The sequence below is a fragment of the Suncus etruscus genome, chromosome 8 (assembly GCF_024139225.1).
Source record: "Suncus etruscus isolate mSunEtr1 chromosome 8, mSunEtr1.pri.cur, whole genome shotgun sequence".
NCBI lineage: Eukaryota > Metazoa > Chordata > Mammalia > Eulipotyphla > Soricidae > Suncus > Suncus etruscus.
Window position 1 is genome coordinate 17,938,056 of NC_064855.1, and position 24,755 is coordinate 17,962,810.

The 24,755-nt window shown below is 44.2% G+C and overlaps 1 protein-coding gene across 1 annotated transcript in view; it reads left to right on the forward strand.

Moving 5' to 3' along the window:
• CADM1 (cell adhesion molecule 1) overlaps positions 1-24,755 on the forward strand; it is a 349,055-nt gene that overhangs the window by 299,293 nt on the left and 25,007 nt on the right. Inside the window, 4 exon segments of the mRNA XM_049778681.1 lie at positions 5,027-5,126; positions 9,089-9,261; positions 14,565-14,580; positions 14,582-14,628. Of these exon segments, the coding sequence (XP_049634638.1) occupies positions 5,027-5,126; positions 9,089-9,261; positions 14,565-14,580; positions 14,582-14,628 (336 nt within the window).

The following is a 24,755-nucleotide window of genomic DNA, read 5'->3' on the forward strand; positions in this document are numbered from 1 at the left end:
ATGATTTTTATGTTGTTTCTGTTGAGTTTATCAAAGACTTCTATTTTCATCTATTCATTCTTGAGGGTTTTTTTCCATTGTCTGATCATTTGTTTCAAGGCACTTTTTTATCATTTTTACTGTATGGAGTTGTTATACATCTCATCTTCCATCTCACTGATTCTATCCTCAGTTGCTGTTACTCTGTTGGAGACACTTTCTCCATTTTTCATTTTGTCTACCAAGTTTTTCAGTCCTGTTATTTCAGTTTGGAGTTTTCTGAGTTCTGTCTTCATATCCTCTCGATTCGAATGTGTGGTCCATTCAGCTCTATCTATGCTTTCTTTGAGTTCTGTGAACATCCTCCATATTTCTTCTCTAAAGTCCTTATCTGAGAGGCGGTTAGGTGGTTGGCATTTTCAGGTCATCAGAGCAGCCATCTTTATTCTCTATGCATGGTGTTGTCCTGCGTTGTTCCCCTATTGTTGCATCTGTAGTGTGATGTTTTCCGCATGTTTTTCCAGTGATCATTGACTAGGGGATGTGTGTAGCCGCAAAGTGGAGCAGCCAGGCTCCTCTGGCTCCATCCTCCTTGGGCATTGCCAGCTCAACTCCCATCACAAAGCTTCTTCAGCCACTTCTGAGCAGGGTTGGTCTCAAAAGACACAGTATTTGGTGGCGATCAGGCTCCACCCTCCTTGGGTGTTTCCAACTCACCTCCAATTATGCAGCTTCCGCAGATGCTTCTGGGAGGGGTTGGTCTTCTCTCTGGACAATTGAGGTGGCCATGCTGTGGCTGGTGAGTATGTCACCAAACACACTTCCCAGATTTGGGGTTCAGCTCTACTTTGCCTCCAATCCACAGTCAGCTTCCCAGGGCACCCCCTCAGTCCATGCTTTGTCACCAACACACACAGGAGCTGACCCAACCTCCCATCCAATGTTGTCCTTTTCACCCAGGTTAACTCTTGGGATCGATCAACCTAGGAAGCTCTGAAATGGTCAGTACCTGGTACCTGGCCACAGTCCACTTTGACCCCAGTCCACTGGAGATCTTGGAGGAGAGTCAAGTGGGGATGCAGCACAGTTAGCCACGAGCAGGTCTGAGAGCAAACTGGAGAATCACGAGTCTTGGTTCAAACATCCCCAGGGATGGGTGGCAGGAGCCCTGGATGATGGGGTTGCAGGGATTGTCCTCTCTCGGATGACACCACAAAGTACCACTTTAAATTTAAAACAAAGCTGACACCGCCTCACTACATTAGTGTTGTGATCTAGAGAGGAGACTGCGAGTTTCCATTTACATAGGAAAGTGAAATGCAGGTTCCAGAGTCTTGAATTTCATCTGCAAAGATCTTAGAAATGTGGTGCAAGGTCAGACTGGCATGAAATCAATTGTAATCTGCCAGCAAGCCATTCTAACCTCACCAAGAGTTTCCTTTTATATATTTTTCCCTTTATAGAAAGAGCAAAGCACATTTCAGGAAAGCCTCATCAAGTCAGAATGTCTTTCTCATATATTTTTTAATTGGTTGTTACTGTACTGTGACCCGCAGCTTCCTGGTATTTAACCCTCTGTGCAACTTTGACTCATGGACAAAATTTTGTCTTGCTAAATCTCTTTTGTGGGTTTTTGTCTTTAAAAAAAAAATGGCAGTGTATTATGAAAATCTCAGATGCCTGCACCTAATTGGTGATCAGTGGGTGTTGGCATCTCAGTAACTAATGTTCCAAAAGAGCACGGACCTCACTATTTTTCTTATTTTTATATAGCAGGTCAATTTTCTAATGACATTTAGGCCAACTTGGGTGATATATTCTGGACAGTGATTGTGTTTAAATACAAAGTGTCATCTGGCTTTTAGCCCTGAACCCTACAACACCAACCAAGTTATAAAACAATCCCCCAGAAAATGCGCTGGGCCTTACCTCATTACTTAAAAATAAATCTTGGAGTATGGTTCTATTTCAGAAGAGACTTGGTGGGTTATAACATGTGATTTATGGGCATAATTAAAATATAAGCGATGAGCTCTGGGCTATTCAATCAGCCATCTGGAATGGAGGGTATTTTGACATACTCATATTGTAGTCAGGGTCTTCCTGGAAAGATGATGCAGTCCTCTCTGGGTTCTAGGGATACCAGAGGCACCTCCCTGATTTTTTTTCTACCTGTCAAGAAAGCTTAAGCTTCTCTTCAGGCACCCAGAATCTAAATGACTTTTAGGACAATGTGTAGGTTACTCCTTTGCCCGCAATCAGATGTGACACCTGTAAGGACTCAGTCCACACTGCCTAGCATCTTCTGTGGGGTACATACCAGATTAGACCTTTCCTGATGCCTATTAAAGTGAAATGGCAGCTACACCCATAAGGAAATAGTAATTGTTTCTGCAGAAATCTTAAGTCCAAAGAGGAAAATCAGTTATGAAATCTGAAGGCATCTTTTCTGCAGCTGTGTTCTTTTTCCCCTGGATGATCGTATGATTTCTTTTCTATCAAATTTCCAGATCTAGCAAGTTTCCTCATTAATATAATAGACAGCTGGTAAATTTTTATTAGGAACTTTAAAACAAATAAAGCATTTAAAACGAACAGTGGTACTTAGGTAGACATCCAGTACTCTGTTATTTAGTGGAAGTTGGGCATGTAAAACCCTCAGTGCCCTGGGTTTAAAATATCCCCTCTCTGTTTGCTTATAAATAACATAGAGTGAGAGAGGACCTTGTGCAGAGCCAGGGAGCTTTTGGCTTCTCCTTAATTAATGGGCTGAAGTCAGCAGTGCACAGAAATTGTAGCCCTTTGGTGGATCAGAGATTAACCTCCAAGAAAATGTTATGTTTTAGTCCAAATTTGGGACTTTAAACTTGGCCTTGCCCAGGGCAAATCATGGACAGGGATGACAGGGGTCCCTAATCAGAAGCTCAGATTTGGGAAGAGCTCTGTTTTCAGCAGTGTCACTTCAATTTTTTTTTCCTATAGTGTGGTTTGTTTCCTGCATGCACTTGCTTCACCAGCTGGGCTCTGTGTGCATGTTTCACCACCCAGCCTCAAAGGCCAGCTACGTCACCCAGAGATGGCACTACATCCCTTAAGGAGGGAGCCCAGGCGAACTCAGGCTGGCGCCATACATGGTCAAGGTCACCCTGTTTATAGTGGATGCGGATTTTTGCCTTTAATTAACAACTGCTTTCCTTGCCCTTCCAGCTGCACACAGAAACCTCTTCGCCGTTTTCTTCTTTTGCACCAAGTCCAAGAATAGAACCGTATTCCTTGCAAGGGCCAGCTTGTGCTTTGGGACCTACTTATTAACTTAGGTTCTCTGGCAAGTGACTTGGCTTCTCAGAAAGCATTACTGATTCACTGTATGCAGTGCACAGGGATACAAAAAGGCTCTCTTAAAAGGCTCCGAATGCCACGGGGTTTTCCGAGACATAAGCGACAGATCTGTGATAGGAACAGAACTATAAAAATGCATCCTAAAAACAGCCATCCCTGGAGAGCTCTCCCAGGGAGCCTAGTGGACTGCGAGCAGGCAGAGGAGGGCTGGGCCCAGCCATATTTCTTTTTCCCCTTATTCCATAGGATGAATGTTAATGAGCTGAGCACTGCCTGTAAAAGGCCAAAGGGTTGTTGTTTAGGTAGTGTGATTGTCTGAGAAAGTAAAGTTATGGAAATTGTTCTGACCTTTCAGCCAACTGATGTCTTGCCCTCTCACATTGATTACACTGGGGTCCATTTCCAAAAATATACATTTACAGAGCCACAGAATTAAATGAGAAAACTGGCTTGGGGATTAATAGCTTGTGAGTACAGCATGGCAGGATTGGGGGGGACATTCCCAATTATGCAAGTTTTATTTCAAAAATGTTTGACTTCTCCAACTTCCCTAACGCCTCCCATCATTCATCTTCTTACCAGCTTGTAAGTAGCTAGTGGAGAGGCATGCCTTTTCCTCTTGCCTAAGCTGTAGTGTGAGGTGTGCTTGGTTTTTATTATGGATCACCCCTGGGACATGTGGTTTGGAATCAGAAATCTTTCTCCAACATGCACCTATTGGCTGTCAAATGGATTCTCTCTGTGACCTTGGATGAATGACTTCAGAAATGGGGTGTAGGGGTGGGGTGGTACCTGACACCCGTCCTTAAAACTATTTTTGTTCTTCCTCCAATGCTCCCTGCTGCACACAGGCAGCTCTTGTGCTATTGCCTGCCGCCATTTTCTTTTCCATATTTATATTGATCTTGTAGTTTCTTGGGGATTTTTTTTGGAGGGGGGGAGTTGTTATTGTTTGACGTTTTGGGGGGTGAGCCACACCCAGCCATAGTCAGGGGTTATTCCTGGCTCTGCACTCAGGAATCACTCCTTTCAGGTTCCCGGAACCATATGCTGGAGATCAAACCCTGATCAACTGCATGCAAGGCAAATGCCCTACCTGCTGTGCTATCACTCTGGCTCCTGATCTTGAAGTTTTTCCAGGGCCCCTAATTATCCCTTCACCCTTCATTCTTCTTCAAGACCAGTTGGGTGGGATCCCAAAATTTTGCCTCTGCCTTTTTTGAAAAAACAAAAACAAAAACAAAAAAACACAAGAGCACAGAACCGCAGGCTGATTAACATGCGGTGCCACGGCATATTGTCACATAGTAATGTATGATATATGATAAGATGTATCAATTCTGAGCACCACAAATATCTGTGGCTTCACCTCAGCATGAAGGCAAATGAGTTTCCTTTAGCTTGAGTGAGTTCGGAGATAAACTTCAATGTAACAAAATGTGTTTCACAGGAAATGTTTGATGTGGCACAGTTGGCTTATGAATCTCTTATCTCTCTGCCGGTTCACTCCTTAGAGTTATTAGTCAATTTAATTTGAGCAAATGCCAGGATTACTAAGTAATTAGAAGGGTGTTACTGAAGGCCAGGGGAAGAGGAGCCCGTGTGCGGTGGCAGCACGGGCGTGTTTGACGGCCCAGCCTTGTGCTGCTCTCATTTTGCCTGACGGTATCATTTGCTAAACATTCTACTTTGTGTTGTTGTCACACAGATAAGCCGCAAGTGCATATTCAGATGACTTACCCTCTACAAGGCCTAACCCGGGAAGGGGAGACGCTTGAGTTAACATGTGAAGCCATCGGAAAGCCCCAGTAAGTTCGGAAGGCCAAGGTTGGCAGAGGGTCGCCAGCCGTAAATGTCACCACGCAGCTGTGCATTCACAACTCACGGGCTGTCACCTGTCTCCTGCTTTAAAGGATGGAAGGTGTTGCGGAAAGCAAAGGATATTCTGCACAAAGGGGAATAAATATCGGTGGTTCTTAATGGCCGGGGATGAGGACAGAAATGAACTCCCGGCTAAGATGGAAATTGCAGCTAATTCTGTTTTATTATCACCCCTCATGCCTGTCAGAAATATTTTTCTCTCACACACAAAATAGTCCTAATAAATTGTCGGTGTATCCACAATCTAATGATCTATCTGCTACCTTCTGGGTTCATGTGGAAGCTGCTGGAAAGATGGTTTTCAGGCTTCAACTGAGCTACTGTGTTAGGACCAACTGTAGGCAAACTAATCTGCTCTCCCTTTTATTTTGCTCCTTCTCTGTTGAGAGAATGTTGGATTTAACTCCTAGAAATGTCATTTCTTTCTCGGTGTGGGGGCTCTTTGTTGTTGTTTGTTTATTAATTTGGGCTGCTAAGTTCTCAGGGTTCATCACCATTGGCTCAGGCCAGCATAGCAAAGGTGCCAGTTGTCAGGAAACATTTAGTCCTAGTTCCAAATGGTTTTTCTTAGCAAATAATTGATTCAGAGAGCTAGAGAGTTAGTACAGTGGGGAGGGTGCTTGGCTTGTATGTGGCAGACCCAGGTTCAATCTCCAGCATTCCATATGATACTTCAGTCCACTAGGGGTAATTCCTGAGTGTAGTCAGGAGAAACCCTTAAGCATCACTAGATGTATCCCAAAACAAACAAACAAACAAAAGGTTTGGGACTTTTTCTCAAGAGTTGCGTGTGTATGACATGTACATATGTCTAAGTGTTAACTAGGAAAAAAGACATAACACTTCCATTGAAACACATACAGAAACTACTTTTTCTGCCTCTGCTAAGGACTGGAGGACAGAGAGGAGGACACTTGCTTTGCTTCCAGCTGGCCCAGGTTAGATCCCCAGCTTCTCAAATGGTCCCTTAAACACTACTAGGAATAATTCCTGAGTTCGGAGCCAGGAGTAACCCCTGCACATGGCTGGGTATGGCCCAAATGAAAAAGAAAAATTGAAATATATAAAAGGTACTTCATGTGCCCCACTCCTAAAGGAACATGAGTGACCCAGAGAATCTGTTGCCTCAGTTTTTTGGATGATGCTCCATTTCCTCTGGGGGAGGACAGGAATGTTCCTCCTTTAAGGAGAGCAAGGGTTGTTGGGAACTATTATTTCTCAGGGGAAAAATATCCAGTCCGCACAGTCAGAGAAGGGAAGAGGTGGCCTCTGCTGGGATTAGGTGCTCCCACTCGCCAGGTCCCCACCAAAAGCCCTGCCTTGAGCTCCCTCTACTGCCCCTTCCCGGTGCTGTTCCTCCTGACCGAGGCTCCCATCTGGCTTTCCAGTGAGGAACTCAGCTCTACTCAGGAAAGCTAACAGAAGCCATTGGATGAGTAGGTTTCCCCATGGCCCAGCTCAGGGGCTGTGCTTGGCTGGAATCCTAGTGCCAAGAGAACCAGCAGCACTCTTTCCTACCCCTCCCTATTCATTGCTGCTTCCTATTCTCTGGAATGTTCCAGATCAAAGCCTCTACTACCAAGGAGTAGGAGCTGGTCTTGATCCTGGTCTGCTATCCTTCTGCTCTTCCAGAGTAGGTGAAATTTCTCTTCTTTAGACACTGCAAACAATCTAGTCCTTTCTATGAATGGTTTGGATTAGGGCCTTGTTAGTGGCTTGCCTGCCTTACAATCCAGTGGAGGGGAGAAAAAATTACTCCCAAGCCCTTTGGCCACTTGCAATACCTGTATTCAGCCACATTAACCACATTGACGGCCTCTGGCCGACTACCCTATACTTTGGTTCTGAATTTTCCCCCTCAAAGAAGGTAGCGTGTTCAATTGAATGTGCCACGGGGACTGTAAATTACATGTTTCCTCCAGGACATTTATGCCAGCAAGGGTGTGTGTACGTGTGTGTATGTGTGTGTGTGTGTGTGTGTGTCCCTCTCGAGTTGGAACAGGGCTGTGGCTGTGTGAGCCCAGGCCCTTCTTGCACATTACCTATTTATTTTCTCAAGAAATTGCATACAATAAAAATGGTAATTTAACTCGCCATTAAATGTTGTGAATATTCTCAGCACTTACCCCCACTGATGGTTTCAGCTGTCAAACAGCAGGACATTAGGTCTGATTGCCAGCCAGGCCCATTTGCCTTTGCCTGCGAGGAGGACATATGCAGTTGCTAATTTTTAAATAATTTCCTGGGTCGTGATGACAAACCCATGTGTAATTAAAGAAAAATTGTACCTTCACATCCCATTTGAAAACCGGAATGCTACTTGACAGGGCTAACTTGAGTTTCCGTTCACCATTAGGCCGGGGCCTTCGGCCAGACTGCTGCGCCCCAAAGCACCTGTGGGCTCTGCTCTGTGTTCCTTCTTCCAGACAGAAAAACTTTCAGGCCCCCGTCTTCAGGGTGACTTCCATCTTGGAGAGTTTGGGGGAGGGGGGAATCCCTGAAATGAAGGGCAGTGAATTGGCATGAGTTTGGTGAATTGGATAGCTGCTTCACCTCTGAGCCATTTGGACAGTTGCTTTACCCGAATCAGACAGATGTGACATCTCTGATGAGGAAGCACCCTGGGCCTGTGGCAGGAGGCTATGGCATCCCCCAAGTACCCTTTCACTCAAGCTGGGGACCTCCAGTTTTCTTGGAGCAGGAGAAGGGGTAGCAGTGATTCAGTGGCAGAAGAAACTTTGCTAAGGAGAATTGGTGCCTTAAAAGGGCTCGGCTTTTACACAGTTAGGGGCAGGTTATCAGGAAGGTTAAAGTGAAGGTCATAATTGCATCTTTCTGGGAAAAGACATGCTGTTGTTGGTAGGGGTGGGTTGCTTTTGTGTTAGGGGTTTTATTTTTTTGTATTTTCCCCCACACTCCAAAGGAAAGTTATTACTGAGATACTTTTAAAGTCTTTCTTTTTTGAGGAGGTAGGGGGATGAAATTTAAAATTCATTTAAATACCACAAATGGCTTCTAAGCAAGTATCTTGGTGTGCTAGTAAGCATCAGATGAATGCATGTATCACTAGCCAAGAATCAGATTTGCCCCCCCCCCCTAATTAATGAGATGATTAGCAATGGATGAGTTCTGTCCTGTCTGAATCGGTGTGAAACCACACAGCGGGGCGTGAAAACAGGGTGTGCTGCTTTTGTTGCTGATTTGTTGAAGCTTGAATCGGAAATCAGAGACTTCAGCTTTGGTGAGCTGTCTCAGTTTTCCCAACACCTGATAATATCTCTTTAAATATATATAAAATAAAAGAGGGCCCAGAGCAGCTGGAGTACAGGAGGGAATGCCATTTGCCTTGCATGTAGCCAACCCGGCTTTGATCTCTGGAATCCTATACATGCCCTGAGTCTGCCGAGAGTGATTCCTGAGCACAGAGCCAGGAATAATCCCTGAGCATAGATGAGTATGGCCCAGAAACAAAACAAAACAAAAACAAATTACCTTCCCTTAGGTTTTTGGGAGTCTTCTTGGGCAGAGTGCTGTGAACTTAAAAAAAAAAAAATGTATGTGTTAGGGCCGGAGTGGTGGTGCAAGCAGTAAGATGTTTGCCTTGTATATGCTGACCTATGATGGACCGTGGTTCAATCCCCTGGTGTCCTATATGGTTCCCCAAGTCAGAAGCAATTTCTGAGCGCATAGCCAGGAGTAACACCTGAGCATCACTGGGTGTGGCCCAAAAACAAACCAAAAAAATTGTGTGTGTGTGTGTGTGTGTGTGTGTATAATCTCATTAATCCTCTATCTGTGACTCATTGCGTGTGTGGGTGAGGGGTTTGAAGCAGTTATCTCTGTGGGGAGTAGTAATGGGACCTGTGTCTTCCCCCCCTCGCCCTTGCAGGCCTGTGATGGTAACCTGGGTGAGAGTTGATGAGGAGATGCCTCAACACGCTGTCCTCTCTGGGCCCAACCTGGTCATCAATAACCTTAACAAAACAGATAACGGTACATACCGCTGTGAAGCATCCAACGTGGTGGGAAAAGCGCATTCGGATTACATGCTGTATGTATACGGTACGTGAGACGGCCAAGCTCCCCCAGTCAACCAGGCCACGAAGCTGCTGCTCTCTGGCCAAACCAAAAACCCCAGTGTGTTTCCTTCCAGAACTCAAAGAAGCTTGGACTAAGGTGGCCCCTAGTGCCCCCCCCACCTGGAATGCAGCAACTTTATTCTCATTTTTTGGGGGGGTGGGGGGTGGTTGTGGGGGAGTCCTGCTAGTTCAGAGTCTCTGGTCCTGCTGCGTGTAAGAGCTGTGTCCTCGGGCATCAGCTATGGAGATTATGTTAGAAATAATGACTGCAAAAATCCAGCCTTCCCAATTAATGGCTTTCAGCTCAGAAAGTGTATTCCCAGTGGTGTTTTCTTATGATACCTGGGCCAGCCTTTCTTCTGCTTTGATGAACAGAAATATCCTATTTTCAGCATGAAGCTGTTACTTTCCAGAAGATGTTGCAAGCCTGTAAGTACTTGGTGGGGATAAAAAAAAAAATATGTCTAAGTAGCTTGGTCTTGGTAGCTACATAAACCACATAGAATTGTGGCTTTAGACATACATGATTTTTTAAACTTTTTTCCTTAGGTGCTTGTTTTCTTAACATACTTTTTTTGCAGGATAATTAAAGCATATCATTAATTTCATTCTCTGATCCATAAATATTTATTGAATACTGTGTGCACAGAATTTTAAATGCATTTCCCTTTTCTAGCTTACTGCCAGTTTGGGGGAGTAGAGGGGCTTATGAATGGTCTGTCTTCCTGAGAAATACAGCCTCTTGCTAGTTTTACAATGACAAATTGAGTCTCTTCTGTCCAATTGAAATCTCTTGGTTAGCTCCATTCCAGGAACAAACGGTCCTGAAGTGACATGACACCGAATAAGGAACCAGAGGCAGGAAATCCCAGTGTCATAAATATTTGAATATGTGCATGCATTTTTCTCTCTCCACTTGGCAGTACAAAAATAATCCAAGTGCAAGCATAGGCACGCACACACACATACACACAAATGCCCTGTGGAATGTTCACACCAGCATGTCTAGGAGAACCTGACCCCTGATCTTCTGGGATACAGGAGGGAAAGACTGACACAGAAGCGTGCTTCACCTCCATGGTGACAAGGAGCAGTATCCTCCTTGGCCTGTGCCTGTGAGGTTTACAATATGCTAAGAACTGTGATGCTTATGGAGAATGGAAAACCCATATTTTACCAATGGTTCTAGACTTCTGAGGGCTGCTTTCTCTGCACATTACTCGGCTCCTCTGGGCCACACTCAGGACTATTGGTTTTCCCTGTGTTTGTCGTTAGGATGATCTCACTGAGATTAGGAAAGTCATATATATCTGTGTGAAAGAGGGTGTCATCAGGCTTCAGCTGAGGGCGACATAGTAGCTCTTCCTCCACACCATTACCTCAGACTGCTCATTCACAGCCTACAGGGGAAGAGGAGATGGCAGGGAAGAGTCAGGAATCCCCCCTTCCCTTTGGCTTCTATGTTCATCCTTGCCAGCAGGAGTTGAACCTCTGGGAGCCCTTTCCATTTCTGTTACCCAGGCTTACAAGATGCCATGAAGCTCATTTCATAAACTAGACTGCCAGCAGCACTGACAAATTTCCCCCAGCCTATTATATGCTTCCTTGATTCACAAGACTAAGTAACTGATGAGCACACTTTTGATTTAGTCTACCTACTGTTTCTGTATCTCACAATGAGACAGATACCTCTGTGAGTCTGAGAGACTGATGTGAAGGGATCATTCAGGGACCTTGCTCTTGCCTAGTCTCCAAGGAGGGCTCCATTCCCATACCCTAGAACAGGGGTCTCAAACTCGAGGCCCACGGGCCACAAATGGCCCTCCGTACAACTTTTTGTGGCCCTGCCCTAGAGGAATCTTGTTTTGTTTTGTTTTAGTTGTTTGGGTCACACCCCCCAATGTTCAAGTCTTACTACTGACTTTGCACTCAAGGATCACCTCTACTTTACCTCCTATGGCCCCCAGGTAAATTGAGTTTGAGACCCCTGCAGAATGACCAAGGCCTAGGCCTGGTCACGAGTAATCTTTACAGTAGCATCATGAGGGGAGTGTGATTGCTACCTCACATTACAGGGACAGCATGAAGCTTGGGGGAGCCAGAGACAGCACAGGGAGTGAGGTGCTTGCCTTGCAGATGGTATGCCCTGATTTGATGCCCCCCCCACAGATACTGCTTGGTGCCCCCCTCCCCAGCATTTCCAGAAGTGGCCCTTGACTGCCTCTAGAAATCCTAACTAAAGAACTAAGGAAGCTTGAAAATGTCACATAATTTACCCGAACTCATACGAATTTTAAATATATTTCTGAACCCCCAAATTTGCCACCGAAATCCCAGCAAGATGTAGGCTTTCACTCTCATTCTCATTGTGTTCAGTAGGAGAACTGTCTCCTTTGTCAGATTGTCCTTTTAGAATTGACCCTTTGGGCCAGGGCACCACATTTGAAGTGTGGGAAACAGAACCCCTGGTTAAGCATACCTGCCTATACGCACATCCCTTCTATCTCCAATCCAAGACACTCCGCTTGTCCTTAGGAATTTGCTACCACTGGAATATCGCTCTTGTTCCAACGTCACCTCCCTAACTGGTGGCGCTCATGGCAATCTGGGGAACGATAGACCTAAATAATAATTGAGACACTACTTGTCCGTTAATAAACTAGTCTATCCACTTGAGACTAGTTATTTTCAAAGGTGATTTAAGTTACTGTACTGTGCAAGTGTCATGACTTTCAAAGTCCTTTAGGAATTAAACATTACCATTGCCTCTGGAATGGCTGATTTTCTAGAAGTCTCTACCAGGTTCGGAATATCTAGCTGGCTGCTACCAGAGCCCAATTTGATTTTGTTACTTTGGCTTCTGTGTGGCATATATCGCCCATTAGCTGCAAGGCTGTGTTTCCTTATGTTGTGGCCTCACAATAGTCACCTTGTTAGGAAATATCAAAATTTTGAGCTTCGACCTGTTATCAGACTAATTCATTCAGGTCACTCAAGCCAAAGATGAAGGACATACGTTACCCTAGTAGTGTTGAAAATAATTCAAAGTGTATGATTTTTTTTTTCCTTCAGAAAATGAGAGGGACTCATGGGTCTTTTTTTTTTTTTTTTACCCCCAAGTCTGTGCCCTCATTAGTCTGGTCTATCCCTGGATGGATAATTTTAAATCACCTTCAGGTCCACTTTTGATTGTCTGATGGGCAGCATACATTTGATGGCCATACTTCAGAGAGGTTGAGAAATCACTTTATAGAAAGTCCAGGGAAGTCTCACAGGTACAGATGTTCCTTTTGAGTGATAAATACTATCATTGAACCAGATCAGAAAAGCCATATTGGCTATTCTCACACTGGGCCACAGATATCCCTCGGGCTGCGGATGAAGCCTCTTAGCAGGATCTCACCTCTACTTGGCTACGGGCTCAGAGCACCCTCAGTGTGTGCACCTCCAGAGGGGCAAAGTTCCTGCCTGCACATGCCCTTGGGGGGGGGGGTCACAAGATGCTTCTTCTCTAGGCTACCTTAGTCCAAGAGTCAAGATTAAACCTCCAGCCCAAATGATTGTATTTCTCATGCCATTGTTTGAAAATGATAACTTACAGTTATTAATTTGAGCCTTTTTACTACTTGGTAGAGAGAAGAATTATTTTTCTTAATGGATTTCCTCTTTGATTTATGTGTGAGGCTCCTTTAAACAATGAACTGCTTTGGGCTAGGGAGATAACCTAGTGGGTAAGGTGCTTACCTTGCATTCGACCACATGGTTTGCTCCCCAGAATACCATACTGTCTGTCCCCCAAGCCTGCAAAGAGTTATTCCTGAGTGCAGAGCCAAGGAGTTAAGTCCTGAGCATAGCAGGGCATGGCCCAAAGTCCAAAATAAAATAAACAGTGAACTCCTTGCACCCCCAGCTTAGCAAATAAGCAAAGTCACCTGTGAAACAGAACTATCTGCTGTCAGTGCTCCCCTGTCCCATTCATTCATTTGTGTCTCTAGGCGAGGAACAGACTAGGGCTGACCTATCAGTGGTGGGAAATATTTTCAACAGCCCTTCCAGCCAGGCACCAAGATAATGTTTTTATAAACTTTTGGAAAGTTGTACTAGGCTGAATAGAGGTGCAGTATATAATTAAAGTTTTGATGTATTAATTAGACAATCTGAGAGCTCACTTGGAGATAAAAGGACACCAGATGTGTCAGGGAGGGAAAGTTGGCGTGCTTTAGATAAAGTTTAAAATCAAAAGTCTTCAAACCGTCTTAGGCTCTATTATAGCAGAGTGATTGCTTAGTTCAAAGTCTCACTGGCAATTTAACACATTCAGTTTGATCATTTGGGCTTTAGAATTTTTTTTCCTCTTATATATGCCCTTTTCTCCTCCTCCTCCCACCCATAAGTTTTACAGAGCTAGAAGAATATACATTATATCTAATATCTGACAAAAAGTTTCCCCATTGGATTCCTGCCTCAGAGGGTCAAGACCTGTTTATATTTATTTCTCTTGTTTACACGTTGGGAAACGTTCTTTCAGTTTTATCATTGTCATCTGCTTAGGTCAAACTTTTTACGCAGGCAAAGGCAATTCACTCATGAATATTTATAAGTTGTAAAATTTATTGACTTTAAAAACACAGACACACAAACACACACCAAAATCTCAGTAAAATCTCCCATGCCTGGAACTTGATATTTAGTGGTGACATTCTCTCGTCTTTGTATTTATTACAAGGCTAGAAGTAGCTTTACTTCCTGCTGGGGTGTATTGATGGAGAATAATGAAGTTAGCAGCCAGAGAGAGCATGGGGATAGGCGCAGACTCATCCTTGGCCGACAGGAGCCCTTTAAATAGAGCAAAACCACCTCTTGTCCTCTGCCTCTGTAAAAGCATAAAGCCAAATGGCAGCCATTGTGCCCTCCGAGGTACTGAGATGGTTCCGCCTCATTTTAAAGATCTCAACCTTTGAAATCAGATTGGGGGTTGGGGGTATTATCCATTTGATTTTTTTTCTTAAGTTCCCTTCACTACATCATCTCATCCCTGGTTCACCTCATTAATACAAATCTCTTTCCTTCTTTTCTTAGCTCTTACACCTAAGGCTTTGGGTTATAATTACAAGGCAAATCTTCAGCAGTAACGGTGGGTGGTAGGGGGTGAAAATCAGCTTTCAGTTCTAAAGTGGAATCAATCCTCAAAGGAACACTTCGTGTCCTCATGTCCTTGTTTCGTCCTTACTGCTCATTGTGTTCAGCATTGTGGGTTTGATTTTCGTTTTTTGTTTTTTTATCCAGATCCCCCCACAACTCTCCTCACAACCCACCATCACCACCACCACCATCCTTCCCATCATCACAGGTATGGTACGTTCATTACCATTGAAAATTGTCCTGAATGTATATTGTCTTGCTAGTCTGTATAAAAGTGAGCCTAACTGTTCCCTTGAAGTCCTCGGAATTAATGGTTTCTTGATTTGGGAAAACCTTCAGAAGCCATTAGATATTTGTGTTCTGAAAGTTGGCTCCTAGGAACCTCAGAAAATCTTTCCCATTTAAGCTTTTCCTAGTTGAGACGCTGTTTCTCAATGTTAAGGTTAGGAGGTTTCTTTGAGGGAGCATCACTATTCCAAGCCAGGCCCCAGAGCACTGGCTGCCTGGCTGTTAGAGGGCATGCCAGCTGCTTAGAGCTTGGTTGTGGTTGACAAAATGGTAAGTACATGTGTACAGTCTTCTTGTCTTCATTTCATCTTAACCCACATGCAAGGCAGCACTTCCTTATAGGTGCCTATGTAGACGATGCTCCTAATGGCATCAGGCCCTTCCTGGCCCTGAATCACTGCTGCCTGTGTCGCTGCCTATTTGCAGTGCCTGGGTAGACACAGCTCAGCAAGAAAACCTTTATCCCTCCTGCCTCCACCCCCTGGGTTCTAGCTCTGTAGGTTCATCTCTTCGGACTGACTGAACCTCTAATTTATAAAGAGTTCCTCAGTCTCTTACTTCAGAGTCTTCCCAAGGGTGGAGGATAGTCCTCTGTCTCCTTTCTAGGCCCAGTGGCTTTCCTGATGCCTGATGTGACTCATCTGGGAGCCTTAGCGTTCCCTCAGTCACCCAGGTAGGAAACATGATGGCTGTTCCTTGTTCACCTGGCATGTTGGACCCCCTTAGGGCAGGCCCATGCTTAAGACCAGACTGGCCATAAGAGCATGTTCATGTTCAAATTCTGCAAGGGAATCTTTTGAAAAGATGCCAGCTCCACTTTTTTTTGCCATCAGATCTGACTGCAGGACCTCTCAGCCTGGGCTCAGTGCACAATCCTATTACAGGATTTCTGGAAAAGCACTACTTTACTCCCTGTTCCTCTGTACTAACCCTCTTTACCACCCAAGAGATGGCAACTGTCCTTGACATTGACTTTCTGGAGAAATTTTGGCAGGAGTCAGTCAATAAAGTTATGTCAGACATTCAAGTTCCCCATGAAAGGGCCCCCTTGGTTTATGAGATCTAAGAGAGACCTGTGTGAACTTCGCTTTCTTCACTTTCTACCTATTCTGGTGGAACAGAGAGGGCCTTTGACTCAGCCAAGGGGCCACACTCACCAGATGCTGGCTATGAGACCATCAGTTTTCATGATGCCAATCCATCAATTGGTTTTTGTTTTGCTCTTAATTCAGCTCCATCTGGCTGCTCCTGAAATTATTGTCTTGTATTTCTTTCCATCTTAGCTTTTTGTTCCTCCCTTCTGCTTCTTCAGTCAACTGTTAGTTACAGTGAGTCAATCCCTCCACCTTCCTGTGTCATTCGGACATATAGCAGAGAGGCCTCTTCCTGCCTCTGAAGAAACTAACTTAATGACACCCACTAGGTGTTTTTCCTTGGCTGCTTTCTTCCCTCATTTCCAGGGCTGAGCCAAGGTAGGCATATGCTCTTGTTGCCAGCTTTTCCATTTCTTGGCAAACTCTTGGGATGCCAGACTAAATGACCTCCCCTCATTCCCCATCTTGCACAGAGTGAGTCCTTGAAAACCTTTTCATATCTGCTTTGCCTTTGTAGAAACACCCGGGTTTGAGCCAGTCCTTCCTCCTGCTCCCTGTAGTAGGTCCTATATAGGTATTCAATGCTCCATGTTGACACTTTCAGGCAATTCAGGCCTCACCTGTTCTGTGTTTGAACACCACGTTTTGCTTTACTTTTCCTCTTTTCCTTAGTGGCTGGTCTGTCACTAGTTTACAATATCCTTTCCCCACCCCCTGGAAGGCCTTTCTTAACATTCCCTGAACTCTTCCACCTCACCATCCATCTCAGCAACTCAGCAGCAGCGGCGCTTCAGTTCACAGCTCTTAATCCTTCAATTCGGACTAAAACTAATCTTAACATCCTCAAACAGCTACTATAGGCTGTTATCACAACTCTGACCACAGACACTCCATCTAAGGGAAAATTTGAAAAACAAATGCCATATTTCTGTCTGCCTCTGAGGTACCTTTATAGGGCTAATCTGTCTGGGTGCTCTGTCTGTCTCTGTCTCCCTCCTCTTTTTTTCTCTCTCTGTCTCTGTCTCTCTCTCCCCCCCCCCCCAAGGAGATGATATCAAAACCTGTCAGGTTAAACAGTAAGTACAGGGCATTAGGCTCTGGCCTTGCACACAATTGAGTCCCTGATAGCGTGCAATCTCCAGCACCACCTAATGTCCCCTTCAACCCTACCAGGAGTGATCAGTGAACACAGAGCCAGAGGTGAGCCCTAAGCATTACTGGGTGTGGCCCAAAGACAAACAAAAGACAGGTCAATGATGCACCTCAGCCCCTGAAGATCAGTTGAATCCTCTGCGGAAGGCCTGCCTTTGTGGCAGCAAATGCTCAGCTTCTTGCTGGCACACCCAGGGGAAGTTAGATTTGCAGCTAAGACACTGAAGAGAATCTGTTTCCTTAATGGATGTGATCTTAACAATTGTCTTATAGATATTTGTCTTGCCCATAAAGTACCCTGGTGGAATTTAACATTTGCTCTTTTCTCCAAACAGATTAAAGGTTATAGAACTTGAATGAGTCTGAAGGTCCAGACTACCCTCCCCACAACCCCCCAGATTGAGATTGGTTCCTTAAAAAAACTCTCCCAGGCTGCATCTTGACAAATGGATAGCTAAATTAATTCCTCTCTTGCACTGTTTGGTACATTACAGCCACCATTAGCCTTAAAAGTTTCAGTAGCTAAGTCCAGTGACTGTCAGATGAAGCCCAGTCTTTAAATATATATAAATATATATACATAACATAATTAAAAATAGCACAGTCATTATCTTCTTTTCTCCCAGTCAAATGCAAGCACTGAAGGCCATTTCCCTGGTCAGTTTCATTGCAGGAGTAGTGTCACAAATGAAATAGGAAAATATTTTTAAAACTAGCTCATGTTATCTTTTATGACCCATAACCAGGATAATGGAATTGTTCAGGAGCCCTTTGTGGGCGCATTCTGGTCATCTGACTCCCTCAAATTACATTTAAGCTTCAGGGTGGATCCCCTGGACAAGAGCAACTGTGATCACTGTGGGAGGGAGGCACAGGGGTCTTGAGCTTGCCCACCTCCTGTGTGGACTTAAGGCAGAATTTTTTTCAGGTTTGAGAGAACTTGAAGTCAATTTGCCATACAGTCTTGTGGCTTTGCCTTGATCAGACCTTAAATGTTCTTCAAGTCTATTCCAGAATATTTAAAAAACAAACCAACTGTTGCAGAATAGAATTGGGCATAAGATCCTGAAAACTTTTGCTCAGGGCAGGCCCCCACCTGCCTTATTTCTTCTTACTTGATTTTTTTTTTTTTTGGTTTTTGGGCCACACCCGTTTGACGCTCAGGGGTTACTCCTGGCTATGCGCTCAGAAATTGCCCCTGGCTTGGGGGGACCATATGGAACGCCGGGGGATCGAACTACCGTCCGTCCTACGCTAACACTTATAAGGCAGACACCTTACCTCTAGCACCACCTTCCTGGCCCAGTTACTTGATTTTTTTTAAAAATCATATTCAATGGTTAATAAACTCTCATTTGTGAGGATGTGGCTGTAATCGGGAGCAGCTGACTGCATCTGTTCAATTTTCCCCAGAGTAACACAGAAGTAACACAAGGGCTGCCCAGTTCCTTCCCAAAGTAAAACTCAGAAGCTGAGTCCTCAGGAACTGGGGTCAAAGCTAACCTACCTGCCAGCCCATGGTGGTGTGGTGTAGGAGACCCTGTTTGTTTTGTCCTGCTTTGTTGTAGGTACTGATGTTAACCTACTGTGTGTGTCAGACTTGGGCTCAAAGCCATAGCCTTCACCCATCTTGACAGCAGGATCCTCCTTTTTATCCTGCAGTTCTCTTAGGAGAATACTTCATGTTTCTCACCCTCACTCATAGGGTTGTTTTCCTACTTCTGCCCAGTTGCTTCTTGCCTTAGATGCTGAGTGAGAAGCAACACCAGAGAAAGCCCCTCACAGCATCTCCCCACACTCTGAAATGGGGGATCCAGGCCACAGGGACCTGGACCTGTAGGTCAGACCTACATGTGATTCTCCTCAATTAACCAGCTAAAATCACCTTAAAATTAAGAAAGAAAAAGAATGAAATAGCTATAGGGCCAAATTCTGAAACACATTTAAAAATCCTTTTTATAAAATGAAGTAGGTCATTTCCAAATGAGTTTCTCTCTCTCTCTCTCTCTCTCTCTCTCTCTCTCTCTCTCTCTCTCTCTCTTTCTTTCTCCCTCTCTCTTTCTCTCATAATATACTTTATTTCTTGGAAAAAGAAAAACAGATTTTCTTATTGGTAACCTATGCAGTGAGAACCTAATAAGCCAGGATCAGAGAGAGTGCACAGAGGTTATGGCATTTACTTGCCTTACAAGAGACTGACCCTAGCTGTATCCCTAGCATTGTTTTCTGAGTATTGATGGAGGCCCCCCACCCAAAAAAAATAGGAGGGCCCATGGAGTACCAGTTGGGAGGCCCCAGACCCACAAACATACACACATACATTCTTATATTCCCACTATATTCTTGGAGAAAGTGAGCCCCTCCCTAGGTTTATATCAGTTGGGCTTTCCTAGTTCTAATATCAGCTTGCTGTGGCATGTGATGTAGATCAGGTCACATAAAAAGAGGACTGAGTATGACCCTTGGCCTTCAATGAGGTTGGTAGAATATAGCAACTCATGGCATCCAAGTGCCATCGCACCTTTGCCATCTCCTAACTACAAAGGGAAGCAATACACCTTTGCTAAAGGCTGGGTCCGACAGAGCATTGTAAGTCCTAGCAGGGTACTTTGCTCCACCCTCTTCCATCTGCTCCCCAGCTCCAAACTTAATGATTCTATCTTTGTGCTCAGGCTAGTTGGGGGCAGGGTACCCCATTCCCCAAAGACCCAGCACCTTAATATGTGCAGTGCTTTACTAGTACCCATGGCGACAGAAAATTTCTGGAGCCTCTTTAAAAGATGTGTCTCACTGAAGTGACACAGTGAAACACTAGAGCAGGAGCCAAGGCTGTTTGATCAGCAGCGCAGGAACTAACCTGAGGAGGAATATGTAGGATTTGGTCTGTGCCATCAAATGATGGAGAAAATGTAGGAAAAGATAGAGCTAGAGCAATAGTACAGCAGGAAGGACACTTGCCTTGCACATGGTTGACCCAGGTTCAATTCCCAGCACCCCATTTGGTCCCTGGAACCCACCAGAAGTTATCTTTGAGCACAGCCAGGTGGCCCAAACCAAAAAAAAAAAAAAAACAATGTCATTAGGAAGGTTAAGCACCAAGGCCCAACTTGACTTCAAGCATCTAACTTCTATGTGTGTGTATGTCTGTGTATGTTTGTGTTCAGGGCATTTATGAAGCCATTCCTGGACGTCCCATCTTTCTTGCTAGACCAATTACTGAGTTGCCTTTTTCCAGGCATCTCCTAATGGTTTTAAGCACATACCAGTCATTCACTGATCAAGTATTACTTGACATGCCCAGAGCACCCACTGACATGAGGATCCAGGTACTAATACTTGAGTACTAATAAGGAATACACAGGTTTCTTTCTGTGTATTTAATTGCACAGGGCCCCCCTTCAAAGTATTATGCCCCAAAAGTTAATCATCTTTTTTGGTTTTGTATAGGCTTAAGTATTTGTCTTTTTGTTTTGCTAAGGATCAGGCTAAATAGCACAACAGGTATGGTGCTTGCCTTGCTCAAACTCAGCTGACCTGAGTTTGATCCCCATAATCCCATATACCAGTAGTCCCCTAAGCCTGCCAAGAGTAATTTCTGAGTGCAGAGCAAGGAATAACCCCTGAGTACTGCTTGGTGTGCCGTCCAAATATATATACATATATATGTATATATATATGTATGTATATGTATATATTTTTATATATACATATATGTGTATGTGTGTATATATGGAGAGAGAGAGATTGTTGAGACTTATCTATTATCAGAGTATCTTAGGCAACCAGTTTTTGTGCCAGATTGATTTGTGAGGAAACAGAGAACATTAGATTCAAAGGAAGCAGGTCATCTGATTCAGCACTTTGATGAAAAGTGCTGAGAGGCAGGACGTACTGGAGACCCCAACCCTGGCTTCCATCGTACGTTCCCTGTTTAAAAATAATTGAAGGAATGGTGACTTGACAAGTGTCTACACTAAAGATGTATCAACAGTGCTCCCGCCACCCCAGTGCTATCATAAATACCGATTTCTCCAGGTTAGGGAGGGATAGTGTTAGCTCTCTTTGTGGTAGGCAAGAAAGAACCCAGAGCTGAAGAAAGGCAAGTGCTCCATGTCTCACACGGTGGAATAGTTTCCCACTTACAGCCTTTGCCCTTTAGGTGCCCTTGCCTCTTGTACCCCATCCATTGCCCCCCTCACCTGTGCCTTCACCATGTCTCCCTTGCTTCCCTCACACCCTACATGACAGAAGGATTGTTTGCCTGGTTAAATGCCACTGTACAGACTATTCTTTTCAGAACATCTGGTTTGCAAATGAAAAGATCTCAGGGGCACTGTAGCACTGGTGAACAATTTGAAAGAAGCTTTTTAACAGAACTTGAAATTGTTTAACGAGAGAGAGAGAGAGAGAGAGAGAGAGAGAGAGAGAGAGAGAGAGAGAGAAGAGAATGAGAGAATTCTACTCTTCCTGCTGCTTTGCTCCCTATCTCTTCACTCCAGGCAAGTTGCTATTAAGAAGGAAAGAGGTTCTACTCTTTGGGCCTTTTCATTTTCTTTCTGTGCTCACCTCTTCCCCCATCCCTGAGAAATGGGAGTTTAATTATAGCATGACGTGGATGGAAGGGAAATTAACTGAGACACTAGTAGAAAATAAATTTCCAAGCTTAATTTTCCAGCATGTATGCTCACTTTCAAAAAGCCTTCAAACCAGTCCCAAATAAATAAGAAAGGGAGAGGAGGTTGTGCTGCCTGCTGTAATATATTAATGGCCAGCACAGCACAACCAAGAGAATAAAATCGTCAGGGGAATTCCTTGCCTGCCCTCATGTCTAGATTTAAAGCCTTTCCATAACAGAAACTGAAGGGGAATCCAATTAAGTAAACCCATTGGCTCCTTATTGACTTTAGTTAAGAAAATAAACTGGGGGAAAAGTGTATTAAAATATGTCAGACTTACTTAGTAGGTTTTCATTTACACTTATGACAATCAAAAGGGAGGATTTCCATTCCTTATACCCTTATACTCCGCTATGGAGCAAATCAGGTCCTCTGCATTATTACACTCTGCCTTTCTCCATGTACCTTCTTACACAGTCCAGACCTAAGCTGCGGCTTGCTGGGGGTCTGTGCATCCTAAGCAGAAGCACCATAGAGCAATTGGAGAAGAAAAGGCATTTCAGGTGGCGAATTGAAAGTGCTTTCAGGGTCTTCCTTTTCCTTTGCAGAACTCTGTGTGTTTTTAAGACTTGATACTAATTTGTGGATTAGTTTTAAACCCCGCCCCCAGTCTGTCACACTCCTTGAACAATTGGAAATTGGAGAGAATCCATATGAAAGGATTAGAATGTGCCACAGTTGAGTTTACACATGACTGTTTCAACTAAATATTGCCCAGCTGCCACCTCCAGCCTTTTTTTTTTCCTTTTGGTGCTTGTTTACATGGTTAGTGTCTGTCATCTCACGCATTGTCAGAGCCTTTTCATTTTGTAACTAGCTGATGCCGTAGCATGTACTGCCCATGTTTTATTTCTTCAGAAGAGGATCCCCTTCACTATCTTGATGGCGGAGCACTTGAGAGGTCAATACTTAAGTCAAATGAATGTCTTTTAAAGACAATTCAGGGCCCTGCCTGTGGATAGCTTGTTTGACTCTACTTGTAAGAAAGCTTCGGGGAGGCCATTCTTACTGGACTCACAAGAACACGGAATGATTTTCTTGTGGCCATATAAAATGTATCATACGTTTGCCCTCTTTGTAATTAAAATTAAAATAGAGACAGTAGCTCAGTGCGGCCTTTCTCATTTCACAGCCTCACGCCCACCGTTAAGTCTAACTCAACTTTGTTGTGACCTATTTTTCCTCCCAGGCCTCGCTCCAAGATTGTATTTTTCAAGGCTCCACCAAAATGAAGTTTCCAAAAAAGCCCTTTGTTCGGGCAATTAGGCACTCTCATTTTTCAAGTTAATTACAGCATTTATAACTCATGTTGGAAAAACGGCAATTTGCATTTGGCCTGTACATGGCGGATGTTATCCTGCAAGAGGATGACCCCGCTGGTCGATCCACCAGGGCGGGCTTTGCACATCTCCCCAGTCTCCCGACGAAGACACCCTAATCAATCGTGCCTCGCAGAGCAGCCTGGGTGTCTTGCGTTTTCTGCATGAAGTCATAATGCAATTATGAAGGAGAATTAGATTCTGTCACCGTGCCCTCCTGCGGGGAGCATCCGAGTCACTTCTAAATTTTTTTTTTTTTTCTGTTTCATTCTTCGCTGGAAATAGCCTCTGAAAGTTCGGATAGCACAGCAGCTGCTCTTAGAGAAATGGAATCCGCAGCTCCCCCACATTAACACCCTCAATCTTGTCCTCGACTCCAGAGCCAACCTGTGAGCAGACCATGGTTGTGCCATTCCCAGTTGCAGTAACTGTCCTGCGACTTGAATGTGTGTTTTGCTTTGAACTGTTTTTAGAACACGTGTGTTCTTTCTCGAATCCTCCTTTTCCTTCCCTTTTGGACTCACTTGATGGATTTCTCCCTCCCCTGAATGGGGAAGCCGGCTGCGCTATGCACTTGGCTTGCTTCATTTTTGGTTCACCCCACTCCACCTCGCAACTGCTACCATAGCTTCCTTTGGTTCCATGTCGTCATAAAGCTGACAGCGTCACAAAGTAGGAAGACAGTAAATTGAGGTCAATTGGTAATGCTATGATAATCTCTCTGGGGATTCTAACCCTTAGGTTTTCCTCTAGCTCTTTTCTTTATATTGTAGACCAATTATTTACCTGATGGAAATTAAGTTGATTAGAAATACCATGACAACAATTTTGAGCCAAAAGGATTCATTGCTTCCCCCCCTCCACACACACACGCACACACTTTAGAAAGGAGCCAATGACTAGGCATACAAATGTATTAATGTGCATAGGTAAATGTTTCTGTACAAATGTGCATTTGACTTTGCCCCTCAAATCAGAAGCACCTCAAACTAACCCCCTTAACTTGGATGCATCAAATAAGGAGCTGAGTCGACTGTGCCCGGAAACCTGGTGTAGGATGTTTCAACTGTACAATTTTCGGTGTTGTTTTTTTAACTGTATTTTATGCACACAGATTTGAATTATAAGTAAGTATGGTATTCTTATGCAGTATATTTTATGTATTTTTTGAATTCTTTAACCAGTTCTGCAGAAACTTGGTCATAATTTATTGTAAGCTACTATGGCCTAAGACTTCTGGTTAATTCTGGCTCCTAGGAAATCCTCTAAGGGCTCTGATTTTTTTTTTATGGTATAGGGATCTGAGGAAAACATGTCAACTGAGGGGAACACCAGTGTGAATTTATGTGTCCTGTTTCTAAATCCAAAACTCCAAGCTCAGGTGGAAAGGAAAATAAATCCACTTGGTATTCAGGGCATTGAAACATTGCCTGTGTCTACACTGAAGGGGCTTCAAAAGGCCCAGGAAAATGAACAACCTCCTACACAGCTACCTCGTGGGGAGGTACAGTGGCCACTTTCACATTGAACCTAAGCTGGTTCATTTGGACTAAAGATGGCAGGTGCCTTCACCCCTCCTGTCTGGTGGTAGGCAAAATGGAAGGAGAAACTTGGGAAAAGGGAGTTGAAAACCTGTGTAGACACAGACTTGCAAATGATACTGGCTGAAAGAGTTCAGATGACTCTGTGCCTTTTGTTAGCTATTGATCCCACCCTTTCTAGCCAAAAATACAGAAAGTGAGTTCTCTAGTCCCTGGATGAATATTCTGTCACGTGGTTGTCAGTGCAACCAAGCCTGACATGAAG